General features: G+C 50.2%; 7 protein-coding genes across 7 annotated transcripts; 3 read left to right on the forward strand and 4 right to left on the reverse strand.

The window, feature by feature from the left end:
- Positions 1–499: 499 nt before the first annotated feature.
- On the forward strand, positions 500–1,711 carry ARB_01226 (uncharacterized protein; the record flags this gene model as incomplete). Its single annotated transcript, XM_003012567.1, has 1 exon — positions 500–1,711. One exon carries the CDS (start codon positions 500–502, stop codon positions 1,709–1,711), a length of 1,212 nt encoding a protein of 403 aa, XP_003012613.1.
- A 702-nt stretch (positions 1,712–2,413) lies between these two features.
- Positions 2,414–3,482, reverse strand: ARB_01227 (uncharacterized protein; the record flags this gene model as incomplete). The annotated part of the gene is made up of 3 exons (XM_003012568.1): positions 2,414–2,709; positions 2,779–3,316; positions 3,396–3,482. The coding sequence occupies 3 exons, from the start codon at positions 3,480–3,482 to the stop codon at positions 2,414–2,416; spliced, it is 921 nt and encodes a 306-aa protein (XP_003012614.1).
- A 292-nt stretch (positions 3,483–3,774) lies between these two features.
- On the forward strand, positions 3,775–7,564 carry ARB_01228 (forkhead domain protein; the record flags this gene model as incomplete). The annotated part of the gene is made up of 2 exons (XM_003012569.1): positions 3,775–4,021; positions 4,110–7,564. 2 exons carry the CDS (start codon positions 3,775–3,777, stop codon positions 7,562–7,564), a joined length of 3,702 nt encoding a protein of 1,233 aa, XP_003012615.1.
- A 1,047-nt stretch (positions 7,565–8,611) lies between these two features.
- On the reverse strand, positions 8,612–9,500 carry ARB_01229 (uncharacterized protein; the record flags this gene model as incomplete). Its single annotated transcript, XM_003012570.1, has 4 exons — positions 8,612–8,691; positions 8,745–8,953; positions 9,052–9,256; positions 9,326–9,500. 4 exons carry the CDS (start codon positions 9,498–9,500, stop codon positions 8,612–8,614), a joined length of 669 nt encoding a protein of 222 aa, XP_003012616.1.
- A 1,498-nt stretch (positions 9,501–10,998) lies between these two features.
- ARB_01230 (kelch repeat protein) lies at positions 10,999–13,158 on the reverse strand (the record flags this gene model as incomplete). Its single annotated transcript, XM_003012571.1, has 3 exons — positions 10,999–12,123; positions 12,214–12,851; positions 12,915–13,158. 3 exons carry the CDS (start codon positions 13,156–13,158, stop codon positions 10,999–11,001), a joined length of 2,007 nt encoding a protein of 668 aa, XP_003012617.1.
- A 1,951-nt stretch (positions 13,159–15,109) lies between these two features.
- ARB_01231 (uncharacterized protein) lies at positions 15,110–15,920 on the reverse strand (the record flags this gene model as incomplete). Its single annotated transcript, XM_003012572.1, has 2 exons — positions 15,110–15,723; positions 15,788–15,920. 2 exons carry the CDS (start codon positions 15,918–15,920, stop codon positions 15,110–15,112), a joined length of 747 nt encoding a protein of 248 aa, XP_003012618.1.
- Positions 15,921–16,801: 881 nt separating this feature from the next.
- Positions 16,802–19,212, forward strand: ARB_01232 (uncharacterized protein; the record flags this gene model as incomplete). Its single annotated transcript, XM_003012573.1, has 3 exons — positions 16,802–17,007; positions 17,070–17,853; positions 17,917–19,212. The coding sequence occupies 3 exons, from the start codon at positions 16,802–16,804 to the stop codon at positions 19,210–19,212; spliced, it is 2,286 nt and encodes a 761-aa protein (XP_003012619.1).
- Between the last annotated feature and the right edge of the window lie 550 nt (positions 19,213–19,762).

A 19,762-nucleotide genomic window follows, 5' to 3' on the forward strand; every position in this document is an offset into this window, starting at 1 on the left:
AACTAACTGCCTGGTTTTGACTGTCCGCGTTTCTTCTGCTGCATCGTGCGCTAGTTCATCTTCATCCCGCCCAACCCCACGCCAGACCGCAGGCTGCCTCCATCCTCCCCCAGACACCAGGCCAGGCAGCACGCCGGATACAGAGACGCCCAGCATTGCAGACCCCAGCAAGACAACTGGTTGCTCCCTCGATAGGACTCGCTCGTTGCAGGCCCGTTTGGTGGCCAGGCTTTACCGTCTTCGCCCTGGTTTCCCTTGACTGTGGCGGTTTTTCCAGTTTAACTAACTGGTTAGCAAGCCACAAAGAGACATCGCCATCAGAGGAAGCATCGCCGTCATCGCCAGCCATCAAAGGACAACAAGATCAAGCGTGCTCGAGAATCGGCATCGGCATCAGCACCAGCATCTAGCACCCAGCACCTAGCACCAGGCCCGGCACCGACTCGACTGCCGGAGACAACAGACCAACACACAGAAAAGACAAGTCGAGACGAGACCGATGTCTCAATCGCACTTCGTCTCTAACCCGTTCAGTGCCAACGGTGGCGGCAGCAGCGTCAACCGCATCGACGAGGAGGAGGAGAACGTCACCTCGCCCACAGACCCCGTCAGGCCAGATGCCGGCAGCAGAGAGGTCCCCAGAAGCACATACACCACCAACGCCCACACCAATACCAATACCAGCAGCTCGGCATCGTCAGCTAGCAACATGTTCGGGGCCAGTCCCTTTGGCAGCGCTGCCGGCCAGCACCAGGAAGCATCCAGCGGATTCCCCAACAACTACTCCCTGGGCCGCCGCACCTCCGTCTCCGCCGAGTCCCTGAACCCAACGACCTCGGGAACAGACAGCTGGACCCCTCCTCACCACCCCAAGAGTCCCGCCCAGCTGTCCCGTCTGCAGGCCGCGGTCTCATCCAACTTCCTCTTCGCCCACCTGGACGACGACCAGTTCAAGACCGTGCTGGATGCTCTCGTCGAGAAGCCCGTGCCGGCCAAGGACATCAAGGTCATCACCCAGGGAGACGCAGGCGACTTCTTCTACATTGTCGAATCAGGCCATTTTGACATCCACATCCACCCTTCCGGCACTGCTCAGCCAGGTGGTCTGGCCGGTCTAGGCGCAAAAGTCACCTCTATCGGGCCGGGAGGTGCATTCGGCGAGTTGGCTCTGATGTACAACGCCCCGCGTGCAGCTACAGTCATCTCAACCGAACCATCTACCCTCTGGGCCCTGGACCGCATCACCTTCAGACGCATTCTAATGGACAGCGCCTTCCAGCGTCGACGCATGTACGAGGCCTTCCTGGAAGAAGTGCCATTGCTGTCGTCTCTCAAGCCATACGAGCGCTCCAAGATAGCCGATGCCCTGGACACCGTCAAGCACCCCAGCGGAGCCACCATCATCGCCGAGGGTGAGCCAGGGGAGTCCTTCTACCTGCTCGAGTCCGGCGAGGCGGTGGCGTACAAGGCCGGCATCGAGGGCCCCGTCAAAGAGTACAAGCGCGGTGACTACTTTGGTGAGTTGGCGTTGCTGGATGATAAGCCTAGACAGGCCACCGTCGTCTCCAAGTCGGAGGTCAAGGTTGCAAAGCTCGGTAGAGATGGCTTCAAGCGTCTGCTTGGGCCCGTGGAGGAGATTATGCGGAGAGAAGACTATGGCACAGCCAGTGCCACGGACTCGGAGGCCGGTAAAGAGCAAAAGGGTACCTAGTAGTTAACGTACGTGGTGTTTTTTAAACTCCTAACATATCCCGTCACCTTCTAGTTTCACCTGGAATGCCTTTTACCATGTGGTGGTTTTGTGTCTTGTCTTGTGGGCATTTAAAAAGATGCTTCTCCTCTTCTCTTCTTCTTCTCTTTGGATGAATTAATGTTAAATGCTAGTACAAAGTCTCGTTTCGTCATTCGCTATTAAAAAAGATAACGCTGGTGGGCTAAATGAACCAATTAGAGTCATGGAAAAAGACGGTTCTCTGATTATATAATACATTTGCGCAGGAACGACGTTATATCATTGGCTGATATTCGGGGTTTACTTACTAAGCAGTACACTTGCACTTCCCCTTGCCATCTTTTTGTAGGAGAACAGTAAGAAAAAAAGACGGCAGACCTGTTTAAACAGTTATCAATTCAAGTACAGTCATTCCAAGAGAGCACGAAGCTAAGGAGCTGTAAGTCTTCTAGAAAAACCGAGTTAGAGGCATTCCAATGACCAAAAACTATGATCAAATGGCCAAGCAAGCCAGCGTCTGCATGCCCAAAGAAGCCATCACAGACCCATTGAGACTGATATATCGATTAATTAACTATCAGAAAGAACTAAAGTGTCTCCGCAATGTATATATATTGGAGAGTAAACAATTTCTTCCTCATACTTAACGCATAATGGAGTATATGACACTTAATGGGTCTGTCACCGCCTAACTACTAGATCACTTCGAATAACCCATTTCTCCCCTCCTGTCACTTCCCGTCCTTCATGCAACAGACACTCATCTCCATGCCGATGCAGCAGTGCCATACCAGTCTCCATTCCAACAACAACCGGCTCGGGTTGGCTCTGTGCTTTACCTTTCTTACTCCCTGGTCCCGGCTCAGGGTAGAAAGCCGTCTCGCCTCCTGAACAGGTGCTCAGGTATATCAGGAGCGTCCAGCTTGTCCGTGCCTTGACCGGCGGCGTTCCATGCATTACCTGCACCGACTCATCATCTACATATAACCACCAGTCAATTGCACTTTATCCATACACAAGGAGAATAGTCAATTAGAGAAACGTACAATGCTGTCCAAAGAACTGGCCCTTGGTATACCGATATATGCGAATGTTCGGATTCAAACCCAACACCTCCCCGTCCCAGTCTACTTTCTCACCGTCATCCTCATCCTCACTCTGGCTGGCACTGCTACAAACCAACTCTTTCAATCCCGTGCCTGACCACAGGAGCTCGGCAAAGGAAGCGTCGTCCACTTGAAACCGGTCGTTGACGCGCAGTGCCTCGTCCTTCTTTGGCCGGCCGGGAGTAGTGATCAAGGGTAGACTGGTCAGGAAGGAGATGTATGTCTTGCACAGCGCAGAGGAGAAGAGGTTGCGTATTATGTAGATCTGGGAGGGCAGGATGGGGGTTAAGCAGAGGTCGGATGTTGGAGGCAGAGGGCGTAAGGCCGGCCAGTTAGGGGTCTTTTGTGCAGGGGACTCTTCCCTCGACTTGGCTGCCACTTTAGACATCACTTTGGCCGTCTCTTTTGCCGGTTTCTTTGGCATCTCGTCTTGTTTCTCTCTCTTGTTCTCCTTTCGCTTGTTCTCTTGTTCTCTTCTCTGCTTCTTCCCTTTGGGTATCGTTTTTTAACTAGAAGCCTCGTATTGATATGCAGGCAGCTGCTGGCCAGCCACTCACAACCGCGACGGGCTTGCTTCCTTCTCGCTGCCTTTGCGTCCTCCTCGTCTTCCTCCTCACATCCGCCAGTCCTCGATTATCCTCCATAGAGAAATAAGATGCAAACTACAATAATATAAAATAAAAGCAAAAAAGAAGTCTGGATAAGGCCCGCGCTAACCCCAAACAGGCAAAGGCGGGCCCATGCAAAATCCGCGCTCGGCATTTTTTTTTATCGTAAGGAGTTGGCAGACTCGAAGCAAGAGACCTTAAGACGACGACGACGACGACGACGACGACGACGACGGGCGCCGCAGCATTCGACGCAGCAACGACCCGCACGCACGCACACGACGAGGCCGAGCAACGCCAGAGGGATGCGCTCTCGACGGTGATGACCATGTCTTCGTCCCAGGCCGTCGCGGCGTCGCTCATGGGGCCTCCGCCTCCCGACGCCGTGCCAGAGAGGTCTCGCTTTGACCGGCTCGATGACCGTCACCAGCAGCACCCCCAGCACCACCGCGAGCAATCCCAGCGCCAGACGACGCCCACGCCCGCCTCTACCGCCGCAGAGGAAGCCAGCGCCGCCACGCTGCCATCGGCGGCGAATACTAGCGAGGCCAAACTCTCGTCTGAAGATGCTCCCGGTACGTCAACTCCTAGCTGCTTGAGTTCAGCGAGTCCTTGGGCTCTGACGTTATTTCATTGCTGACCGTTTCAACTCTACCAACGCAGACCGGCAGCGTTCCCCCCAGTCGGAATCCCAGAAGCAGGCCGCCGCATCTACTCTGCTAGCACAGCTTCTCTCCAGTCAGACCACCGCCGCTGCCGCTGCACCGAATACAAGCACATCAGTTACAGCTACTACTACTACGACAACCACAGATAATAATAGTAATAATACTTCGCCCGACCATCCAGTTGCTGCGGTCAACAGTGACAGTAACGCCTGGTCGAACTCAAGTGAGCAGAAGCAGCCAGAGCAAGACAAGAAGCCTGAAATTGCTGCGACACCACCAGCCAACGCCACCGGTGCGAGCGCAGTGAACGACTTCCATGGACTGCCTAAGATGGGGGACCTATCTGCGTCAGATGCGCTACCAGCCATAGACATGCAGGCCGACCCATCTATGCTCGGATCACTGGACAATGTCGACCTCAAGGTCTCAGATCTCAACGCTCACAACTTCTCGGATTTCTCTGCCCTGGCGACAACGCCTGTAAATCCTCGAGATGCAATTGATCACAACGCATTGCTTACTAGCGGTGCTGCATATTACGATGACTCGCCGACCATGAACGGAGGTGGACCAACGCCACGCATTGTAGGATACCCGGATTTTTCCAATTCAACAGACGTCAAGGGCCGCGAGGGCTCCGAATCAGTTGCTGGGTCGGAGCCCAGGATTCAAGCGTTTGCGAAACTCGAGTTTGACGATGGCCATTTCTACGTTAATACCTATTCTTTCATCCTGGGACGTGATGTCCGAGCTGCTCGCGCCGCTTTTCAGAGAGAGTATCAGGCCAAACAGAACAACAAGGCCCATAGTTCCAGTGGACACAAGACCCGCACGCCCAGTAGAGTCAAGAGAGAAGGCAGTGCGTACATGGGAAGTGTCATCAGCGACAAGGGCGGAATCATGGGCTTTGACCCTGACATTCCCCAGAATGGCCCGCCACAGATGAGCTGGAAATCATCCAATTCTTCGGCCGATCAGGTTGCCCGGCCGTTACTGCATATATCTCAGGGAGAATCGCAGGAAAACTCCGAACCGCGGGAGATGACTGACTATAACGCTTTAGCTATGCAGTCGCTGCAGAGAGGTCACCATGAACCCAAGAGAGTCGATACTCTTTCATTACTTCCTTCGCCAGAGGCATGTCCGACCATCCCCATACACCCACCCATGCCTGCCCATGGTGGTTCCTCGCATAGGGCAATTTCAAGGAAACACGTCAAAATTGCGTACAATTTCCATAAAAACGTCTTCGAGATGGAGGTCATTGGTCGCAACGGTGCTTTTATGGGTGCCGATTGGCTGGCTCCTGGCCAAGTCAGGCCTCTTCACAGCGGAGATTTCATACAGATAGGTGGTGTCCGAGTCCGATTTTGCCTACCAGACGTTCCTATTGGAGACACCGGTGCAGATGCCGCACCTTCTTCGCCTCCGGAGATGGGCCAGGGATTACCTGACCAACCTGATAACGAGGAACCTGAAGCATCTGTCGAACGACCTACTGTAGAGAAAGAATCGGAGCGAAGCGAGGCTGATGAACCGGTTAAGGCGAAAGGAAAGTCTCAACAACAACAACGACCTGAACCCAAAGCAACTGTCGCAGAACCTGGTCAAGCTAAACGCCGCGGACCCGGCAGACCGCCGAAGGACGGTATTATGTCCAAACGTGAAAGAGCAGAGATCGCACGCGAACAGAAACTGGCCGCTAAACGTGAAGCTAATGGCGCCGCCGCTGCCACAGCTATTTCCCCTCCGCCAGCTGGTACAACGGCCGGTAAGAAGCCTGCCAAAACCGCCAAAGAACCTGCCTCTGCTTCTGCTACCGCTCCTCCTGCTGCTGCTTCCGCAATTAGCCCCGAGGACCCATCTACGGCTCCTGTTAAGGTGGAGAAACGAAAGTACACTAAGAGGAAGAAGCCTGACTCTACCCCTGGAGAAACAGTAATGCAGTCCATCGAAGGAGGAGGCACAGGTATAACAGCCAACATGGAAATACAACAGCACACCGAACCCATTCGTCCTCCTGCACCAAAGAAACGAAAACCCTCCAAGTCCCCATCCCCCGACTATCCGCCAGAGAGCTTCTATACCCCCAAGGAACTCGCCAAACCACCGTATAACTATGCGGTGCTGATCTTTGACGCATTATCAGAATCTCCTACGCCCATGACATTAAAACAGATATACCGTGCTCTCAAGCTCAAATACCCCTATTTCCGCTTCAAGTGTGAGACCGAAGGTTGGACGTCAAGTGTACGACACAACCTCAACGGTAACACGCATTTGTTCATGCATGCGGAACGGGACGGCAAAGGATGGTCATGGAAACTAATACCTGGCGCTTCGGTGGACAAGGAGAAGAAACGTCGTCCGTCGCCTCCACCAGTTCAAGACGTATCCAGCAACAGCCAGCAACGCTTCCTTCCACCAAACACACCTGGAGCTCCTTATAATGCTCCTCCAGGCCAATTCAACAACAACCGTCGCCAATATCCTCCGTACCAACAACCTCCGCCAAATGCTCAGTTCCCACCACATCAACAGCAGCAACAACAACAACAGGCTCCCCTCCAAGCGCCGTCGGCTACACAACCCTCTCAGCCTGTGGCCGCGGCTAAACCTCCTCCACTACCGCCTCCGCCTCAGCCTCCAGCAGCTGTAGCAGTACCCCCAGCACATCCTCCCGCCCCTAGTCTACCTCCACAATTACTCAAAAGTCTTCCACCCGCTCTTTCTGTCGTGAATCTTACTCCATATCGTTCTCCTTATATCCTTGCTTCTCCATTTCCTCCGCCACAGCAACGGCCACCTCACCAGCAGCCTATACAGCCGCATCCACCACCCCCAACTCATCCGCCTATTCATCATCAGCAGCAGCAGCCTAGGCCGCCGCCGCCGCAGATGCAGCAACCACATCACTCTCAACCCCCTCCACAGCAACAGCAACCTCCTCCAAACCAGTATAGGTTTCACAACCAAATACTCCCCCCTAATCATGGTCAACCCCATCGTCCTCCACAACAGCCGCAGCCTCCGCCACCACCACAGCATGCTCAGGCACCACCGCCTCCACCGCTGCATAATACCCCTGTTACTTCAGCCCCAGCATCTCAGCCCAGTCATCCACCGCCTACAACGGCTCCAGCTCCCACTCAGCCAAATGCCTCTGTGCCAGCTCCAGTTCCTACTCCTGCTCAAACTCCAGTCCAGAAACCAGGCGGCATGGACCCCGCTTTCCTAGCTCGAGCCAACCAAGCAATTGATAATTTCGAGGCAGTCCTTATAGAGGACTATGAGGATAAAGATTACATCCGCAACGTCCTACGGAGTGCGCGCGACAGGGTTCTACATAATGCAAAAGAAAGCTCGTTCCCAGGAGGTGAGACGAAGGATGAAACTGTTATTATTGATGCTCTGAGAGGTATAATTGGTAGTCTCGGGCAAGATCATTGAATACTCGCCGATTATGAACCCTGGAAGACTTTGGATGTTTCGTTGAGGGAGGAAGCTAATGAATTCTTTGGGAATTTTCCATGGTTGAATCTAATATACTCCTTACCCTATCTATGCTTTTTCCTATACACCGTCATTATCCGCTATATCAACCAACCCACCTCTCACCCGTTTATACCCCAACCCATCCGCACGACTCTTCCGTGCAAGATATACGAATGACGCGAAACGCTTTTCTTTGACTAAAAAAAGATATCATATCATGTTTCCCCTGGGTGTTTTTGATTCTTCCTCCTCTTGGAGACCTTACGCTGACTCTTCCGTTCTTGGTCGGTCCGGTGGTTTATGCCCCGTTGAACCGTCTTGTTGTGTGGCACGGCGTGGTAATTGCATGGTGGCTTATCATTTGTGCATTCTAGATGTTGCTATTCGTTTTGCATTTTGATATTATGGATATCCCGAGCTCGTGTGTTGCATTGTGAGGCGGGAGGTTGAGAAGAAAACATTATGGTTCGTCGTGTCATGGCGGTGTTGTCGCCAGTAAGTAACTATATATTCTAACATGGAACATTTCTTGAGTCTCGCAATTGTGTGAAAAGAAGCAGGTAGACTCTTCTCTGTTGGATAGTATAGCAGATATTAGATTTGTAGTTGTCCAGTCATGATAATGAGCGCGGTGTCCACTGATCGTAGTAAATGTTGGCAATGCGGTTTGATAAATTATACAGCATGCATGCAAAATGTCGAGGGCAGTTATACATTAGTCATGCAGATGGAAGAGAGAAAGCAGAAGAGCAACCCGGTTATGCAAAGGGTATACCGTCTGCTTATTCGGAAGAAAGAACAGGAGACTTATATAAAAGAAAAAAAAACGGTACTGGAGAGAGAAAAAATATAGTGAAAAAAAAAGTTATAAAGCAAATAAAAGAGTAAAGCTATTCCCTTCCTGCCAGACGCCAGTTCCCGTAAAAAGGTAAGTAGTAGATGCTTACTTTCCTAGTTCCTTCGTGCTTCATTCCCATATATTACTTGGAGTTAATTGAACGCTCACATGGCCATCTCGGCTCTTAATTTCTCTAATTCGGCCTCCTCGTCATCTTCCTCCTTAGCCTTCGGCTTCTCTTTGACTAAGAAGTTGTTAGCCTGGTTAATCGGTTAATGAAGGCAGATTTAAACTTACTGGCTCCGTTTGCTACAGAAGGTAGCCTATCAATTCTGTCTCCAACTGGTACTGTGCCCGTTCCTATCATCTTATTGTCGATCTGCTCCTGTTCCATACCCTCCAGTTCATTTTCGAGGTCAGTCTCATCGATAGGTTCGCCGATAGGAGCGTTGGTAATAGCGTTGACAATCTCGTCGCTGAGAGCGTGTTGTTCTTGCAGTTCGCCCCTGTCAAGTAAAGAGATGCCATTAGAAATAATTATCCCGAGCAAAACCAAGCCATAAAGCACGGTATATTGGTAAGAGAGTTGAAATGTGATGCATACATTGTCTGATCAACAACTTCTATGTTGAGACCCTTGTGTATTTGTTCCATGGCAGCCTTGGCGTTCTTCATTGCATTAAATGTCTCTTGGTTGATATTTGCGGACTCGATGGAATATATGTGCTGTTCAAGCTGTAGGATCTGAGCACTCGTTTGCTCAAGCGATCGTTCGTGGAGCTTCTTTCGCCTCAAAGCAGTTTTGGCAGCTATATTCCCCAACGGTCAGATATATAACATGAAATGAGTTAGAGAGATAAGAGAGAAAGGATATTCACCATTCTTATTCGTGGTTACATTCTTCCTTGCGATAGCATCTTGTTCATCCATCTGATTCTGCAGGTGCCGCTCTCGCTTTTGCAGCATTTCAAGCTGCTCTCTAAGCGAGAGGATGGCATTTTTAGGAATATCTTTCTTCTTCTGTGCCGAAGCACCGCCAAAGAAGGACCACATTTTGCCCCGTGAATGTATGTGGGTGCGTTAAACTTCGAGAAGGTCGGAGTGTGATGAGGTGGGATATCAAAGATGCCTAGTCGTTAAGCACAGCACCAAAGATTCCAAACAACCAGTAACTTCAAAACTGCAGTATACGCTTCACTCCCCAATAGAGTATACGTGGAAATAAACGCCGATGTCGACTTGATACCCAGGAGATGATGGGACAGTTGGTAGGCGGCGTGTGCGGGGTGGACAGCTGTTAGGGGAGCGAAGAGGGGAGGAAGATGAGGCGATATAGGGCCAAAAATCCAGAGGACCAGCAGAATAGCCGTAAGAGGAGTGAAACAAATAAGCCTCCGGCGGGTCTTCAAGGGCGGTTTGGTATTGTCGTTAGGCAGTGAGATTCTTCTATATCGCTTTTCGGCGTCAACTTTTTATGATATCCAACACAAGCACCGCCTGGCTCGACGCAAGCATCACGTGATAGATCACCTGAATAATATCTTAGTCATCGAGTTATCGATAACTAACGGTCCGTTTCTATTTTGGGCAACTTCAGCATCAGAAGGAAGATGGATATGAACACCCCTGCAGAGCGAAGCGGAATACACTTGGGATGGACCAGGCTGTACCAGGTCCTGCTCCGACGAAACTGGTATTTCTCTCGCAAATTCCAACGTATCCCGTGAATTTCAAGGTTCGATTCCTAGGATGGTATGTTGTGCGATCCGGTTCTACATCAGTGCCAATGATATTGACATCACACGCGCAGTGTCTCGAAATACAACACCGCCACTGGTCGCCTGACACTCCAGCATAACTATAGTGTGCATGGGCTAGAATCTCAAGTTTCTCATGTAGAGGTTGACATTAATCTTCTACTCGAAGATACCCATCACACAAGCCTTCAAATAGGTGTTTGGCTTAATATTTTTGGATATATACGCGAGGAGAATCCTGATGACTATCGCAGAAGCAGCGAGAAAGAGAACCATATATCGACTGATCGACCCGTCTATGTCCAAGCAGTGACGATTCTACCGGCTGGACCCGTTCGAATCGGAGAATATGAAAGGATCCTACGAGACATGCAGCGAGTTGAAAGAAGAGTATATGATGATCGAATAATCTAGAACTTGATTGCGGAGGTACCATAATGAGCCTTACATACTCTGATGCAAAACCATGAATATAAATATATCATTATGCTGTAGTGGCTAATAGAGTGGAAAGCTCCCATTTACTCCCTTAAATGAGAATTGATATCTACACGCGAAATTGATTGAAGTACAAGAACACACAACCAATAAATCATAAACAGTTACAGTATCTGGCAGAAAGACAGGGTAGATTATAGGGTATCAAGTAACTATGGAACGAAACATGCTTGGCAACTGTCATACATTATCATTCGGATCTGGTGATCGTATATTCTCCCCATAAGATTCATAGATTTCTGGGCCAAAGACCTAGTGTTAATAGGAAAAGGGAGAGGAACATTTGAGGGGAAATATCACTGATTGATAACCCTCAGGGTCTGTCGTGGGTTTAACATGACGCCCAGGAAAGTTGGTTCCTGCCCAGCCAGTAGGTCCTCCACACTACTACTGGTAGATGGTCTTTCGGGCTGGGCTAAATGATCAAAGTTCCCACCACTGCTGCTTCTGGTGTGGTTGTGTCGCTGGTTGTCTCCGCTTATCCATGACATGCGTGCTGTAGTTACCGTTAAATTACCCGTTGAGCCGGTTGTCCCCAGTCCACTGCTGCTCATGTGGTCCGAGTACCGCGGCGGAAATGACGATATTTTATCTCCGTAACTCCCAATTGAAGAACGTTGTGTGGCTGCAAGATGACTCTTATAGATTGCTAGACGCCGGCGGTACAGCCAGGTGACGAAGCCAAGATATATGGCCAGAACACCAAGACATCCAGCAATGACGCCCGCGACTATTGCTGCGATGTTGGGCCCGTCACTACCGCTGCCTGGTGAACCTGCATGCGGACCGGAACCGGCTGTTGGAAGGACAGTGTATGTAAGAGGCTGGCCGGTGGCTAAAGGACCATCCGTTGGTGCCACAGCAGGGACCGTTTGGGTTGCCTTTCCAGTTTCATCGCCTCCAATCACAGATTGGACGACTTTCGGGACCCGGTATCCATAGCTACCTCCAAGACCACTGCTATCTCGAGTCTGTGAGGCCTGCTGATTCAAATCATTTCCGCCTTCGAGCGCAGTATATTGGTTTTTCCATGTCAATTCTGACGCATCAAATACGTATATACCTGGGCTATCACAGCTCAGGTCTTGTCCCACATAGCCTCCCGTCACCACAATTTGGGAGTTCCAGATGTTGCACGTATGTCCAGCTCTGGCTGGAGGGACAGACTGCCCATCCGTCTTAGCTTCTATCCATGTGAAACTTGGGATCGATAAAATCCACATATCGTTATACTGAATCTGTTCTCCGTAGGGTATCAAGTTTTGCCCACCAAAAAGGTAAACCTGAGTACTGCTTCCATCAGCTGCGGACGCAGCGACGGCGCATGGGTTTACCCTGATCTTCGGGGTTTTCCCACTAGTAGCTTGCTTGTACCATTTTGAACTTGCGATATCAAACACATCGATAACGTTCATTTGAGTCTAGGCGAATAGGTTAGCTATCTATCCATATAACCACAGGCAAAAGAGGGCAAAGAGAGGGGGGGAGAGAGAGATTATTGGGTCACCTACAAAAGTAGCATTTGTACCACCAGCAAGGCCGAGTATGATGCCTTCCTTACCAAAACCAGGTATATATACCAACACTCCATCAGCTCGTTCGGTAAACCCTGCAGAGTCCTGTAATCCTCCTTCGGTGATATTTCGCCAGACACCTTCCGGTCCAGCGCGCTTATCATCTGTGTTTATTTTGACTCCGTTGTTTGTATGTCCTGGAAAGGTATATTCGATCATCGACTTAAGATACACTCTAGGGATCGACTGTGACCAGCCCTTCGTGGTATATCCATCTAGATGGCCTCCAAAGTACCAGCCTCTACCTAGATCCGGGACGTTTATACCGGCTCCCTCGGCGGATCGTTGCACAGGGATATTTGCTTCAGCAGAATTCTCTCCCGACGAAGTTTTTGGTGACTTGTGTTCTATCCATGACGACGAAGGAATGCTGTACTCCCATAGACTAAAATCAACGGGCTCAGTTGCAGGGTTATCCGAAAACTCTCCTCCGTATAGGAAGAGCGAACTAAAGGAGTTCCATAGGTAGCCGTTCGAGACTGGAGGCGGGCCGTTATCTCCTCGAGGAAGTCCGGTCAGCTTTGGGGCCGAGATTCCCCAGCTTGACTTTAGGTCCAGAGTGAGGAAGTTGTCATCTAGCAAGTTGAGTTAGCCTTGGGTATCCCGAAGCCAGGGAAAGGATGGATATTCATTCATACTCCAAGTGTTATCCTTCTGGCTGGCATCAGTCGTCGATCGGCCGCCGTATATGTAAAGGGTCCCGTTGACAATAGCTGTCTGCTGAGACCACCGCTTGCATATATCTGTAGGGCTATTGTCTCGCCGTGCTAGAGTCCTCGCGTGGGCATGTTGGCCTTGTTGCGGTAGTATAAATCCAACAAGCAGTACGAGCAGAAGGTACGTCATGGACGCAGACTTCGATGCAAAACGACCGACCTCCATCGACACCGGCACCAACATCTTATTTTTTTACCAACAATCACCATCAACCAGCATGGCCAGAATGTAAATAAAAGGGCAAAAAATAAGACTGTGCTGTGCAGCGTGAGGGATTCCCGGGCGGTTTTGAGGAGGTTTCTCGATGAAACACTCCCAACAAAGGAGCTTTCAAGATATAAAATGAAAGAAACGAGAGACGCGTAGAGAGGAATAGGGAAAATACAATGGGAAGAGAAACGAGAGCGATCGACGGAAGAACCGTCGGTGTCCCAGGCAAAAGAGAAAGCTGGATTGTTTTTTCCCCCTTCAAGCTGGATGGAGGCTGAGGGGGGAGCAATGTCTCAGATCGACTATGCTGGGCTGGCTGTGTACATAGTTACGACGTGCTACTATTTACGGAGTGTTATTGTGTCTTCACACGAAGCCTGCGTCAACCGCCACATGGTGGGACTGCGAGTCACTTGAATAAAAATCCGAAACCTCCCAGGTCGCAGCAGCTGCGTACCTCTTGGTCATTGCTCAGTCTTCACTGTCTATTTCGCTGGAGTGGGAGCAAATGTTCGGCCTCAAATATCATGATGGCCTGGAGAACAATCTCCCCTTCTGCTGCTTCGGAGGCACCAGCTGAATAGAGAGGAATCCATGAGGGACGACGATCAAGCAAAGCGTTCACCGATAGTTAGTTACCTACAGAGTACCCGAACCCCTGTTGGTAGCAGGAAGAAGACATCCAACAGTCATGCAGGGAGTCGTTTTTCATTTTTGGTTGGCTGGTTGGTTGGGTTGATCTATGCAGAAGCACCCTCGAGTTCATGTCACGGCAGCAGCAAGAAGGATGCATAAGCGTCTCTTCGCTGCAGGCAAAGATTGAATACCACTGATCACTCATCTTGCTACCTTTGGCGCTCCTTTTCATGGTCGTGTCGCCTTTACTCCGTACACAACACGCTCGGAAATCCAGCTGCGATTAAGCGCCAAATACTCATCCCCCACACCGACTCAAAGTCATCCATCCGCTGATAAACATAGCTAAAAAGTCAGCTCTCTAAAAAGAAAAAAAAAAAAAAAATGGCAGTGATCTTCATTATGGCTTTCTGTTGTTATGACCCCTCGCGAGTTCCTTCATCACACCCGTTGCCACACCTTGCCTCAGCCCTAACCCTATACTACATACACCCAGCTTCTCTATTGCCGGCCGTCCGGCTGGTTACCTATAGTTGAGTCAGCAAAGTAGTCAAAGATAGCTATAACACTATCAATGCTTCCTTATTCTAGTTATCCTAACGCCTCTATAGCCGACTTATATAGAGCGAATCTTTTTGGTTGCTGTGGGGGCTGGAACGTGCGTGCGCCGTTTGGAAGCTAAAACTCGTTAAACTTGAATAACACAAGCGACGACAGACGCGCTTTGGTAAATAGCGAAACAATATGTAGCTTGTAAAGCGAGGCCGAATGACACGAAAACCAGAGGTCTGTCTTAGATGTTCTAGTACGGGATATACATCACTGGAAATTTAGTCGTTGAGAAGAGGAGAAGACATAAAGAGCTACAATCATATAATGGCATGGAATAGATTGTTCAAACGACTAATCTCCATTATCGAATGTTGATATTGTGTCATGTATATTCCTGGTTCTAGTTCTCAGCCTGTTTATACCAGTACGGTCCTAATATATGACAGGGCCTGTTCATGACGGACAGGCAGATTGATGGGTAATGTCGGCTCGATAACTGTGGTCTCTCGCCTGTACACTGGTCTGACTCGGCATTCCTGGGAAGTTCAGGCAGGCATGACTAGAGAATACATACCCCTAATGAACGGGGCTGACACAACTCCTGCGTCGCTAAAACCTAGCACCTTGTACGCCAGGTTTTGAGGGGGCTTTTCGTATTGTGTGGCCGTCTTGGAGCATTGCCCTTATGTTGTAACTCGATATGCGCACACCGCTCATGCTAGGGTTGTGCTTGCTGCCGCCTCATGTCTAGAATGTCCCTCCTGAGTTTCTCAGCTGCAATCTCAACATCCAAAGTTCCGCTCACTCCCCGTCTCCATGTATCTTCCAGAGCCGCTAGTTCTCCCCTGACGCTCTCTTGCCTTAGCTTCCTCTCTCGATTAACTGCCTCCGTGGCTTCAGTGGTATCATGCAGCTCCTTTTCAGTGCGTCGCAGGATCTCCTCTAACTGCATGTTGCCAATCAACCACGCGTTCTTGCCATGGGCTTCTAGCAAAGCTAGGTTCTCCTTCCTGATGGACAGATGAAGGTGTGCAGCGTATGCGCGTCGCAGAGTCTGTCTCCAGTCGTCTATAACGGTGGCAGGGTCGGCGTTCGGGTCTGTGGAGGAAGGAGGTATCTCTGGAGCTTCATATCGAGACAGATCAATTCCACCAGAGATGGGTTCGTTTCTCGCCTTTCTCTCAAGCTCCTGCTCTATCAGAGGCGAGAACTTGGTCGGCGGGAGCTCTGGCAGAGATGGATGGAGAGTCGACCGGTTGTCTGCAGGGAGCTCGGCGTCAATGAGTCTGCTGAGCTCTGCGCGCACCTGAGGCGTCACGTCCTCGTCGATGTCTGGAAACCGGTCAGTCCCCTCTGCTTTCCTGTCTGCCGTGCGCAGTCCCAGTGTACTACTTACATGGAAGTGAATCATGCGTCTCGTTGATCAGCGACATCCTGCCTGCCCTTGACTCTTTTTTTTCATCCCTTTCCCCCTTTCTATCGCCAGCTGCTGCTGCTGCTGCTCCTTCTCGTCCGCTTCTCCTTCTCATCGCTGCCTTCAACTTTTCCGCTTACGGATGTCTTGGCCCGGCAGCATATGGTCACATGACACTGGGCTAACGCAGTTGGGGTCGATTACCTAAGTTCCACTATTCCGAACTCGTATCTCTGTCGATCACAGTCACGTGGATTGTTATTCCCGCCTTACCTAAGCAGATTAGCTTTTACAAGCGGGCGGCGCCTGGGCCTCGCTTTCACGTGTTCCCGTCGGTCCGACCTCGAGTGAAACTCTGCTTCGACCTCAACCTTCTCTCTCCGCCATCCTCCTGAGAAACCAACTTTTGTGCGCAGGCCGATCCATGCATAATAGGACGTGCAGAGAACTTGGCAGGCATCTGGATATCACCAGGTGTGCTGGCCGACACGACAGGCATCGGGGCTCGCTGTCGAGCTGGGACAGTCACGCCGGCCGTACATGAGCAACCGCTGCTTAGATTGAAGCTAAATAACTACACCGCGGGGACTCCAGAGTCAATATCTCGTTCTTCCATCTCCAGTTCGGCCACGGAGTTCGTCAACAGTAAACGAAAACGGCAATCTTGACCCACAATTTTATGTTGATTAAGATCGGCCCCCGCAAAGCTTTCTGTCCAAACAGTCGAAAAAAAAAGGGACTAAAAAAGAAAGTTTGCAGCTGGAGAACCAACTGGGCCCACCCGTATAAAAGGGGACCTGAATCGTGGAGTCAAACACTTTTCGTTGCTGTTTCCAGGACCTGGCATTTTAAGCGATAGTCAACGTGCTTTTTGCCTGGTGGCAAAAAAGGCCAGCGGTCCTCGAAACATCAGGTAACTGCTTTTAAAGCCCCCCTATTTCTCTCTCTTCCTGGCCTCGAAATTTGGTTTTCCAGGACAACATACAGAATCCAACCATGCCACCACGCACGGGCACTGTGGTCGGTATATTTGGCGTCCTTTTGGGCGTCATCTTAGCTGTCCAGCTCGCTTTCAACTTTCATGGAACCAGCCGGGCCAATCAATTCAGTCGTTCTCTGCCACTTCAGTCAACCCGCGCTGATAAGTCAGCCACGGAGGATGACATATTCAACGTCGGTATTGGAAAGGCCGATGTTACCGGGTATAGTGAACTCATTATTTCTTGGGCATATCTCTCCTGGCATAATCTAATCATATCCATAGGCCGGTTGTAGAGATCGTGTTTATGGGATTTGCTGATTCTGAGCAAAAGGGAACTGGTCTTCGTCAGCGTCTTTACTCTCGTGCTTTTATCATCGAGAACCCCAACAAGCAAGATGATACCTTTATTTACCTCGTTACCGATCTCGCTGCTGGCGATACAGCTGTGAGAGATGGTGTCCTCAAGGGGCTTGCTGCCATGGGGCCAGAGTACTCTCGATACGGATCTCACAATCTCGCTCTGTCCGGAACCCACTCCCATGCTGGCCCGGGTGCCTGGCTCAACTATCTGCTACCCCAGATTCCCAGTGCTGGATTTGACAAGGCCACCTACCAAGCCATTGTCGATGGTATACTTCTTTCTATCAAGAGAGCTCACGAGGCTAGGACCCCAACCCGGCTGAGCTTTGATACCAAAGACCTTGTCGATGGCAACATTAACCGAAGCCCATACTCTTACTTGGCTAACCCTGAGGAGGAGAGAAAGCGATATCAGTATGATACCGACAAAACCCTCAGTCTTATACGGTTTGATCGCGCATCGGACGATAAGACTACTGGTATCTTGACCTTCTACTCTGTTCATGGAACTTCTCTCTTCGCAAACAACACACTTGTTTCGGGCGACAACAAGGGTGTCGCCGCCTACCTTTTCGAAAGAGCTGCCAAGGGCGATGACCGATTTGCCGAGGGTTTCATTGCGGGATTCTCCCAGTCTTCCGTTGGAGACACGTCTCCCAACACTTTGGGCCCCTTCTGTGAAGATACTGGCTTGGATTGCAAATTTGTATGATCGATCATCTTGCATGTATTATTATCACTCTTAGTTTGATAACTAACTCTTTTATAGGAAGACAGTACCTGCGGAGGCAGCACCGCCAAGTGTCACGGACGTGGCCCCTTCTTCCGCGAACTCGATCAAGGAACTAAGAGTTGTTTCGAAATAGGACGTCGTCAATACAACACCGCGAAGGAAATTTACGAGAACATGGACACTTCTGCAAAGAGAATCAGAGATAACTCTGCCGTCAAGGCTTTCCATGTCTACCAAGACTTTGATGGATACACATTCCCATCGCCGTTTAACCCTCAAAAGACTTTGACTACTTGCTCAGCAGCTTTGGGCTACTCTTTCGCCGGAGGTACTACTGATGGACCAGGAAGATTTGACTTTACTCAAAACGGCACTGATTCGCCCAGCACGAAGAACCCTATTTGGCGCATTGCAAGAGATTTCATACACGCCCCCTCCAAGGAACAAATTGCCTGCCAGAAGCCCAAGAAAATCCTCCTTGATATCGGCGATCTCACGTTCCCCTATGCCTGGGCCGCCAACATCATTGACATCCAAGTCTTGCGTGTTGGGCCCTTGTTCATCATTGTTGCCACTCCCGAGGTTAGCACCATGTCCGGACGTCGTTGGAAGCAGGCTATTGCAGACAAAGCAAAGGAGATCCTGGGCGTGAGCAACCCACTCGTTGTTCTAGGGGCACCATCAAACACTTATGCCCACTACGTCACAACAGAAGAAGAGTATGGCATCCAGCGTTACGAAGGCGGCTCTACACTCCATGGTCCGAATACACTTGCTGCTCATGTCAACCTTACCCTTACCTACCTCCCATTCCTTTCTGCAAGCTCCAACAATCACCCGGACCCAGGCCCATACCCACCAATTAACACCGAGAAGTCCCTTAGCTTCATTGCCGGTGTGGTCCATGACAACCCCCCGATTGGCAAAAAGTTCGGCGACGTTCTCAACGGTCCGGAGATGGGCAAGACCTTCCGTCCTGGCGACACCGTCAAGACTACTTTCGTCGGCGCCAACCCCCGCAACAACTTCAGACTGGAGAAGACCTATACTGCTGTTGAACGCCAGGTCCCTAACTCTAACAGATGGGAAGTCGTCCGAGACGATTTTGACTGGAACTTGGTATACCGCTGGAAGCGCAAGCGTCCAATCATTGGAACCAGCGAGGTTACCCTTGAATGGACTATTGAGGACGACTACTACTCTATTGACAACAAGAAGAAGCTGGAGAGTGGAACTTACCGCCTCCACTACTACGGTGACTCGAAGGCTCCTGTTACGGGGCAGATCACTGCCTTTGAAGGCATTGGACCCGCCTTCAAGGTTGAGGCCTAGTACGATGGCCTGTGCCTATAATTAATATATTCATTTTCGGCTATTCCTTATTTACTTTTTATTCTATTTTTCGGTGAATACGAGAAGTGAAGATGGATTGCACCGTACAGTTTTCCATCTATTGTATATATCCAGGACAAATAATATAAGTCTGTATATAGGCCCGCTCTCCTCACCATTTAACTTTACAGAACTTCTTGACATGCCCCCATTCAACCTTGTATATCCCTTGAATATATAAAAAAACCTAGCCATTTGACAAGCTTTGCAATTATATTGAATAGCTTCCCGAGCAAAATCAAATGCAATGCTGCCTTGCACGAAGTGTATAAACCAACCGGGCTCTCAATTGACAGTGCTCAACGTCTAATTGAAAATTAACAAATTATCCCGGTTTATATATACCCCAGATATTGCTCGTCTCCATGATTATGCACGATGGTCCGAATGTTACACGGCGTCTCCACCAGCTTTTGGTGGCCGGCCTCTTTATTTCGTTTTCCTAGTTCATATCGCGGGTATTAAGGCTCGCTTTACCGGCGTTCTTCCT

The sequence above is a fragment of the Trichophyton benhamiae genome, assembly GCF_000151125.1.
Source record: "Trichophyton benhamiae CBS 112371 chromosome Unknown Abenha-F-W-21b08.fp109, whole genome shotgun sequence".
In the NCBI taxonomy this organism is placed as follows: domain Eukaryota; kingdom Fungi; phylum Ascomycota; class Eurotiomycetes; order Onygenales; family Arthrodermataceae; genus Trichophyton; species Trichophyton benhamiae.